Source organism: Pteropus medius, unplaced genomic scaffold, assembly GCF_902729225.1.
Source record: "Pteropus medius unplaced genomic scaffold, Ma_sr-lr_union100, whole genome shotgun sequence".
Classification (NCBI taxonomy): domain Eukaryota; kingdom Metazoa; phylum Chordata; class Mammalia; order Chiroptera; family Pteropodidae; genus Pteropus; species Pteropus medius.
In genome coordinates, this window is record NW_024349800.1 from 16,285,950 (window position 1) to 16,294,942 (window position 8,993).

The 8,993-nt window shown below is 34.0% G+C and overlaps 1 protein-coding gene across 12 annotated transcripts in view; it reads right to left on the bottom strand.

Moving 5' to 3' along the window:
- MYCBP2 (MYC binding protein 2) overlaps positions 1-8,993 on the bottom strand; it is a 238,192-nt gene that overhangs the window by 21,492 nt on the left and 207,707 nt on the right. For 10 of the 12 annotated variants that reach the window (XM_039886905.1, XM_039886906.1, XM_039886908.1 and 7 more), the window contains 8 exons: positions 8,716-8,915; positions 7,758-7,907; positions 6,290-6,450; positions 5,051-5,207; positions 4,660-4,884; positions 2,562-2,627; positions 957-1,196; positions 565-663 (listed from right to left, as the gene is read on the bottom strand). In XM_039886905.1, the coding sequence (XP_039742839.1) occupies positions 565-663; positions 957-1,196; positions 2,562-2,627; positions 4,660-4,884; positions 5,051-5,207; positions 6,290-6,450; positions 7,758-7,907; positions 8,716-8,915 (1,298 nt within the window). The remainder of the gene's footprint in view (positions 1-564; positions 664-956; positions 1,197-2,561; positions 2,628-4,659; positions 4,885-5,050; positions 5,208-6,289; positions 6,451-7,757; positions 7,908-8,715; positions 8,916-8,993) is intronic. The other 2 variants (XM_039886913.1, XM_039886902.1) reach the window with 1 other exon arrangement.

Sequence of the window (8,993 nt, forward strand, 5' to 3'; positions counted from 1 at the left end):
AACAATTATGCAGGTATTTTTATAAGGTGAATGTATTCTGAATTGAGATCTGTAACACTAAGAAGCTATGATTTGGTAGAAGAAGAGATAAAACACTTATATAAACATAACAGGAGAGAAACCATGAAGAGATGTCTAGAAATTACTCTGAAGGTTAGTTGAGGGAAAACGGCTTTCGTTTGAGGGAAAGCATACAGAAGGTTCATGGAGAGGACAGTATTTTTAAGCTGGACTATGAAGGACAGATAAGAGAAATGGAGGAAGGAGAAGGTATCTGATGGCGCGCAGCATAGTAAAAGATTAAGTTAATTTTGCAAATGCTAACATTTGAATACAATAGCCCAAAGTATAGAGATAATTTTGTTAACATACTAGACAGATCGCAGATGAATAATGAATTTGATAGTTCCTTTATCTTCTTTCTAATTAAAGTAAAAATATTAACTGTATATAACCTAATATCACATATCTATTAAAATACATAGCAATACATGGACTATTTTAATGAACAAAAGTAAGAAAATTATAAGGGAAAAGAAATATTTTTAGAATACAAATAAATACATTGTATACTTTTTCCTCTCCTTCAGGTGATGATAATAGTGCTTTTTCCTCTTGTTCTGGTGTAGGTTCAGCATCTCCAGAGATGAGCTTTCCAAATACCTGATGAAGACAGGGATGTGAGAAGGAATTAATGGCAGAAATTACCATTGTGAAAGCTAGGGGACTCATCAGCTGATTACCATGTTATTCCTGCTATATACCACTACTTTTCAGAAGTATGAATGAAACACAGGAGTTTAGAGTTATGAAAGGAAGAAAAAAATGGGCCACATCTTTAATTAGAGATTAGAGTTAGCAATTTCTAATAAGTTCTACAACATATTTTGTTATCCTCTTGATGCTACTATTGAACTAATATAATCTGTGCAAGGATGTGTAAGAAGGGCACTCACTTGAGATGTAATAAGTCTGAATACTCGTAGAGTTTCAGCTTCACAGTTCCTCTGCTGGGCCACACTGGCTGAAATCTGGCCAGCAATTTTTGTGCTTTCGCCATCTTTCCAGCCCAAGACCTTGACTTGTCGAACTCTCAGTGTATTTTCTGGGCCCTTTAATTCAATTTTGATGATGTGATTATCCCCTCCTGGAAGTTCACTTGTTACCCAACCAATGTGCCTGGAATCCAGATCAACCTGGCAGAGTAGAAAAGAGACAGAAATCTGATACAGCTCTATCACTATTTTATCACTGTTCTAAACTTAGCCCTCATAACAGCAAGCTCAAATAACAAATAATTGTACAGAGAGTAAAGTTTACTAGGTAATTTCACACTGATTATCTCATTTTAACTTGGTGAGGATAAATAATATTATATAAGCTATTAAACAGATGAAGAAAATGAGGTTAATACAGGTTGAAGGATGCAGGTCTGACTACTATATGCTTCCAAGCACCAGTTACAAAAGTGAAACCCTTACAAACAATTTATGTGAACAATTTATGTGTACTTTATCTACACTGACTATAAGTACACTCACCAGATTAGCGATGAGGTTCTGTTTTGTGCATCTTTACATAAAGTACCAGTTAAGATAATCATTTTTGATGTATAGTTACTTAATATGTTTTATCTTTTAGAAAAATTATGTAGTATGTAACTTCGTATTTGTGAATCCCTATTTTACTGTATTTCATTGAGAACAAAACTTTTTTCAAAGATTATATTTCAATGTAATATACATTTGATAAAATGAAAATTGTTCTTATAGCATTTGATGTTCAAGAAATGATCCAAGATGTCCATATCATTTATATAGACATCTAAATTGATATTATTTTAATTGATAACGTTAAATTTCTAAAAAGACTATTAAGCATAAACACTATCTCACTGAAAAAGATTGTTTCCCCAAATTCTTTAACAATTTAAACAAAATTTGTTTAATTCAAAAATCACAATTCATTCTTTCAATAAGATTTAAAAAAAAACCCAAAAAACAAAACAAATAAGTAGTCGATACTGATGAGACAAAGTAGCTACAGAAGAACAGTTCTGATAAAGTTTCATTAACACGGGTGAATTATACAGAATCTCAGAACATGCCCACATAGAATCTAACTTGTTTCTAGAGCTGGTCTGTGAATTGACTTGTAATCTGGATGTTTGTTGCAGGACTGTAAGTGATAGATTTTTAGGCTAGACGACATTTTAACCTGAAGTGTAGGTGAATTAAGGTGTTAATTATTAACTGGATCTGTGATAAATTTTAAGGCATCTTGAATCCTTGTAGGGAAGCAGGAGGCAAGGTGGAGGGCTGTAGGCACAGAATAACTGCTCACGGCTAGAGAACATTTAGGGCCATAACGGGGAAGATGTTTAACACAGGATGGTTGTAACTGTTCCTGTATATGGACCACCTGTCAATTGAGTATTTTTTAACTAGATGATTTCCTATAATACTTTGGTAGCATGCCAAAATTAGAACTCAACAGTGGAGACTGAGAAGAAGAAATTTCTCTCTAGGTAACAAAACGTTCAATGACAAAATTTTAATTACCTGCTTTATTCTGCACAAATCTTCTACTGCTTTGCCAGTTAAGAAGGTCATCGAGGTAACTTTATTCTAAAAGAGACAATTTAAAGAGACAATTTATTCCTGTTCTAGAACTTAAAATGTTTTTTTTACAGCCTATGAAGATCACATTAACCTTCTGCCTGTCTTTAATAGTCCTTTCTGACTGATCTCGCTCCGTCTGCCTAACCAACCACAGTACTTACAACTCTACGCATATTCTCACAAACTCCATTTCAGCCTTTCTTCATGGGCTCTGAGGGAGCAGCCTGGCACGCTTGCTTTTCATCCAAAGTCTAAACATTTAAATTCTCTGTCATAAAGTCTTTCAGGAACTCACTCTACTTGTTCCTCATGTCCCACTCTCATTGCTATATTCTCATTGCTTTGGAAGTAAAAGGAAGGAAAGTAGTTAGCTTAATAAACAAATGTCACAAAGCACCCAGACTGGACTCAGAGAAGGATATATGAGACTGATGAGTTCAAGTCCTTCGAGATCCTTGACAAACTAGGATCCTATTTTATATTAACATACAAAAGAAATATCAAAAAGTAGAAGTTCAATACTTTTAAAGACTGAAAAGAGTCATGCTAATACTGGAGCCATAGACCTTAAGGCTGAGTAAGTTTTATGCAAAGTCCATGAAGAAATAGATTAACATTAATTCCTTGGAGAGCTTCATACTTTAAGTGCTATAAGCTGATGAAATTCAAATCAACAAATGCTGTCTATAAGGTACCGTGACAAGCAGGCTGGGGGACACAGAAGTACATAAGACTCAACGATGCATTATAGCTTAGAAAAAATTTCCTAAAAGGAAAGCAGATCTCAGTTTACATACCGAAACTTTTAAAAATCAATATTGTTATGATTATTTCTCTAAGAGGCAAAATTTTCATATTAATTAGAATCATTATTCTGAGGAAGAGCATGTTCTGGTTTAAATGTACCATGAATCAAAGATAACTTTGTACTGAGCAGTGAGTTCTAGCCAGAAAAATGTTTTGATTTATTACACTCGACTTTCTGGTAAAATATCTGTACCAACTGATACTCTTGGTTATGAGAAGAAGATAATAAACTCATGATATATTAGCTAAGCCCCTTTTTCTTATTCGACACCAGGGCAGAACTGAATCTGCACTGATGAACAGGATTTGGGGGTGGCTATGGATGGCAAGGAGCACTCTGCAGACTGGACTTCTGTGGTCACATTCCGTCCAGGTTATCTGGGATCCAACCCCACCTGTATGACTCTTCCTGGGAAAGGAAATATGTGAATGGGATGGCAACAGCTTGGCAAAAGTCCAAAGGGATCTATTCATACTATATCTGCTAGCAAGCCACATCCATTCTGAGGGAAAAAATTCCATGAAGTATCCTTTGCTAATGGGGGTGGAAGCATGGAGGTTTGACAGTGGTGCTTTCTTCCTGGTTCTTAATACTTTAATAGGACTCTTCTTCTTTTGTTTAGTGTTATTTAAAACAGTGCTTAATTCATTTGAAATGTGGATAGGCTAGGGCTAGGAGAATATAAACTATTATTACCTAAGTTAGTTGAGAAACTCCCCTATGATGGCTGAAGGTGAGGATTAGAAACTGAAAGCTAATTATAGTATAGATCAAAGTGTATTAATTGCCATCAAAGTAATATAAAAAAGAGCCCAGAGAAGGGAAAGAGAAATTTTTATAGAGGAGGTATTGTGAAAGGATTTCTCTGCCGGGTCTTACAGAGATATGGGGAGAATATGATAGGCAGAGTTTAAGAAGATGACTTCCAGGCCAAGAGAGTAGTTTGAACAAGGGCACGGAGGGAGAAAATTGTAGAGTAGACATTTCTTTTGCTTAGCTGTAGCCATGATATATTTGTAATCATACCTCTTTTTAGAATCGTTATTCCACAGTGCCTCCCAGTCATTTTAATCTGTTCTCAAATTTAAGACTTATTTGGTAAATATAAAAGTGCAGTTTGGTTGGTGACGTTCCAATGAAAACCTTTTTGCTAAACTCGGAAATGGGAGTGCACGATTACTAACGGCCTGAAGAGAACCGTTGGGCTACAAATTAAGTTTCCTTTCTTACCCCAAGATCTCGGGAATTGTCTACATGAACAGATACGTAGCGGGCGTTGATTCCTTTTACACAGTTGATGGTGATGTTCTTAGTTTTGTTTTTATCTTCATCTCCTGATTCCCAAAAGGTTTCTGTGGAACCGTCTGTCAAACTTCCAATCATGGCAGGTCGGCTTGAAGTTTTTATGTCAACAATGCTGGTTAAGTCCTTTAAGCACATTACTATGCATAATTCCTACCAGAAACAAATAAAAGTAATTATAATACTCAAATGGAAATCTCCCATAATAAAACAAACATGAGATAAGAAAAGAATCGAATTGTTTATGAGTAGCTTTCAGCTTCTCCTTCGATATACTGTTGATTATTAACAGGATAATACAGGGTGTTAGATGACTGACCTGATTCATAGCTTCAAAGCCAGACTGTATACTGATGCTAAAACTCTCTTCACTATCGCCATCATCTGATTTTGACAGAATATTGTTAATGTGATGAAACACGTTGCTCTGATGGAGGAACTGGTGATCAGACTGCTTGAATTTCAGACTCCAGCATCTAAAAACGCATAAGCAATAGCAATATGTTAAATAATTCTTTTCTAAGAATTTCAAAAGAATTCCTATAAAAAAGTACTCTGTAGCTAATATTTCAAAAAACATTAATGATCTAAACAAAAAAAACCTTAATGAGGTAAACAAAAAAAAAGAAATTGAAAAAATTCAGGGAACAAAAATCATTGCTACCGGACTTTTTTTTTAATAATAAAGGTAATTTCTTTGGAACAAGGTAAGCTCTAAGCAAAGTTCACTCATTTTAAATATAGAAAAATTAAATACATGAAGATCAAGGCTACAAAAGTAAAAAAGGTAATAAGTCAGTTTTGCAAACAAGTGTTACCCCCAACTATAACAGCCTCTCAAATTTATCAGTCTTATGTTTTCATACGAATTTATTGGAGATAACATATCTTATATTTCAAAAATCTTGTGAGGAGGAAACAAAATCTTCCCTCTGCTGGACTTATCATTAGGGATGTGGGTCGCCAAAATCACTCTACCAACCTATCTCTTACAAAGATCAATGGAGAATTTATGTATATGTGTAGTTTCTAGTATGTGGATCTAATAACAAGGTTCACAATGTAAAAGTAATGTTAAAATCTCAGCAGGTTTGGATTTAAAAAGAGGTGATGCTGCTCAAGGTAGTTTTAGGACTGGATACACGAAACTAGGCACCATTTTTCTTAAGATTCTTTTCAATTCAAAATTCTATTTTGATTTCTGTTTTTGAGATTTCATTCTTCCTCTCCCTTTGTTGTGACATTTAAGAGTCTACTCTTCAGCAGCACTCAGACAAGTGATTTGGGTTAGGGGAGAGGGAAAGGGAGGAAAATTGGTACAGACTGTGGACATGTAGAGCACTAAGAAGTATATTATCCACATTTTACACGGAGACAAACAGGTGTGAGCTAAGAGGAACAATGCTAAATTATTGCAGTAGCGAGGGAAGCATTGTTCACTTAACGCAGGGATTCTTTATATTTTATGATTTAAAGAGGAATTCCAAGCATTTTGAGTTTTGAATACTCCATAAAATCGCTTCTCCAATGTACCTAGAATACTTAGATATAAAATTACCTTAGGGCCATTTGCTGTAATGAACTGCCACTGGGGAGAGACATCATGAGATCGGAAATAGTTTGAAGCAGGCGGTGAAATGTATGTGGTAAAGGATGAGCAGCTTCACCTGCGATCACTATGTCTGAGAGTGGATGTTCACATACTCTTGTATCTTTCTCCTAGGACAGAAATTGAAAACAAATTGATCAGTCTGTGTGCAAAAAGAAATTTAACCCACAAAAGAATCTATGTATACTTAAAAGCATTATGTATACTTTCAAAATAATTGTGTAACAGAAATGTAAACAATAAAACCAAACCATGCCCAAAACATACATTAACTAATTATGTATATATTATTTTTAGGAAAAAAAATGATAAGGTCACTCAAATAAAATCACCAAACAAAAGAATATCACATATAAGTATCCATTCTAGTGTATTTACAAATCCATTAGCAGGGTGAATATATATGTGTATGCAGAAATGAGCCACTCCTCTCATTTGAGCCTGACCTAAATCGTTAAGGCAAAGAATTGTGAGCCAATAAACAGCTGTTTCATTCCAGTGAGTTTTGGGGTGGTTAGTTATGCAGAGAAAGATAGCTGCTATAGGTATGTGACAATCTCCCATTGTAACGGTGGATTTTTTCTATTTTCCTTGCAGTTCTGTCAATTTTTACTTATTTGTTAAGGTTCTATTTTTAGGTACATACTAGTTCAGAATTAATCTTTTAACATTTTGTAGTCAGCATCTTTACCCTTACTAATAATTTCTTTTGAAGTACATTTCCCTGATGTTAAAATAGCTGTACCAACTTTATTTTGGTTGGTATTTATCCAATATATCTTTTTCTTACCTTTGATTTTTAATCTTCCTGTATAATTGTTTTAGATGTGATGCTTATAAAAAACACCTAGTTTTTTTTAATTTTATCGATTCTGATAGTTTTTGTCTTTTAAATAGATATTTAGTCCTCTAATTTTATTCCACAAATGGCAATGAGGGTCACAAGTCATATGGTTACAGAGGTAAATATGGGGTTTCTAGTGTCTTGGTTCAATGTTTTTCCATTGTACAGGCTATCTCCAATAAAATCAAAGTCTCTTCTAAACAAACACATTTGAATACACAACCCTACATCATTTTTACTCTTTGCTATCCTACAGCAATGTTGTCTAGTAGACTGATCTATGAATAATGTTGCCCTGTTTACCTGTCTTGCATTGTACTGTATGTATCTTCTGGCTGATTGCTTCATGACAATAATGCTTCGTGAGAAAACAGAACTGACTGGCAGCATTTTTGCTAAAGAGAAAATTTTCACTAAATATAGTTAATATGCTGCTCACAGCATTGAAATTTAATTCTTGTCCTTAGGTTATATAATCTGTGCATGACTTCATGCAAATTATAGTACTATCTGAAGGTAGTTCTTCTCTTCTTTAAAAATATGAACAATTAAGAAAACAAAAATCTCACTCACTTGTTCTGCACTTTCTTTATTTGTTTTATTTTCCTCATCCTCTTCTTCTTCTGGTTCCACTGGAGCGGGAGTCAATGATGCCACAAAATGCCACAGAATATCATGGAGAGAAGTTGTTTGGATGACATTACATAAAAGCCAGTTGAAAGCCTGAATAAATAACAGTTAAATGAGTCCAAGATAAAAAGAAAACATAAGAGTAAAAAATGCAGGTTTTTTCTTATTCAGAAACATAGTACCTCCATGGACTAAATGTTTCAAGGAAAGATACTAGGAAGTCTGACCTTCATTTCACTGAAAGCACATTGAACTTGAAACAGTCACTAACTTTGGTCCTAATTTTAAAAAACAATAAGAAAAATGATACTAATGAAATTCAATACCAAAATACTTTTTTGAACCATTTTTTGTTTCATAAATGTTTTAATACTAATTTACTCGAGCACTTTTTTTCCAACTTGCATTTAGGATCAACATAAAATGTTTCTCAAGCTCTACACAAGCTACCACTACTTAAATGTAGTTGTATTGTTCCCATCAATGAAGCGGCAGGTTATTTATCACATCTATGATAAAGAAAAAGGTTTACTATACACAAGTCTATGACATACAGCAATCTTATCACTTCCAGAGAAGAGACGCAGACAAGTTATATTATTCAATATAATTCATCCCTTTACAGGGTTAGTCTAACTGAAATGACATTACTATTACAAAAAGCTTTTGTAAAAAATAATATCGGGATTCAAATAAAGCAATATAGAAATACATTTCTAATGCTTAAATATAGAAGTCTAAATTCATTTATATTCCTAAACTTAACAGTTTAATTTTGATGTGAACACTTGATATTTTTTTAATTTGTTGCTATTTGTTTGGTAGAAGTGACATCATTAAACAGAATCATCATATGATCTGTATGCTCAATGAATGAGTAACCCCATTAATGTATTCGTACCTCCATAGCAAAAACTCGACAAGCAGATTTCCTTAAGGCCTGTTTCATTGCTATTTCAAGACCTTCTAGATCATGATGCTGTATAACAAAAGCTAAAACTGGCCACTGGAAATTTCGTTCTCCTTTGGAAAGAGAGCTGTGGGCTGAGATTAGCCGGGAAAGCTCAGGAGATGGATGTCTCAGGAGGGAAGAACCAACTTCTATTTAAAAAAAAAAAAAAGTATTAATTTTCATCAGCAATACCTATGATTATTTAAGATGTTATTTAAATATAATAG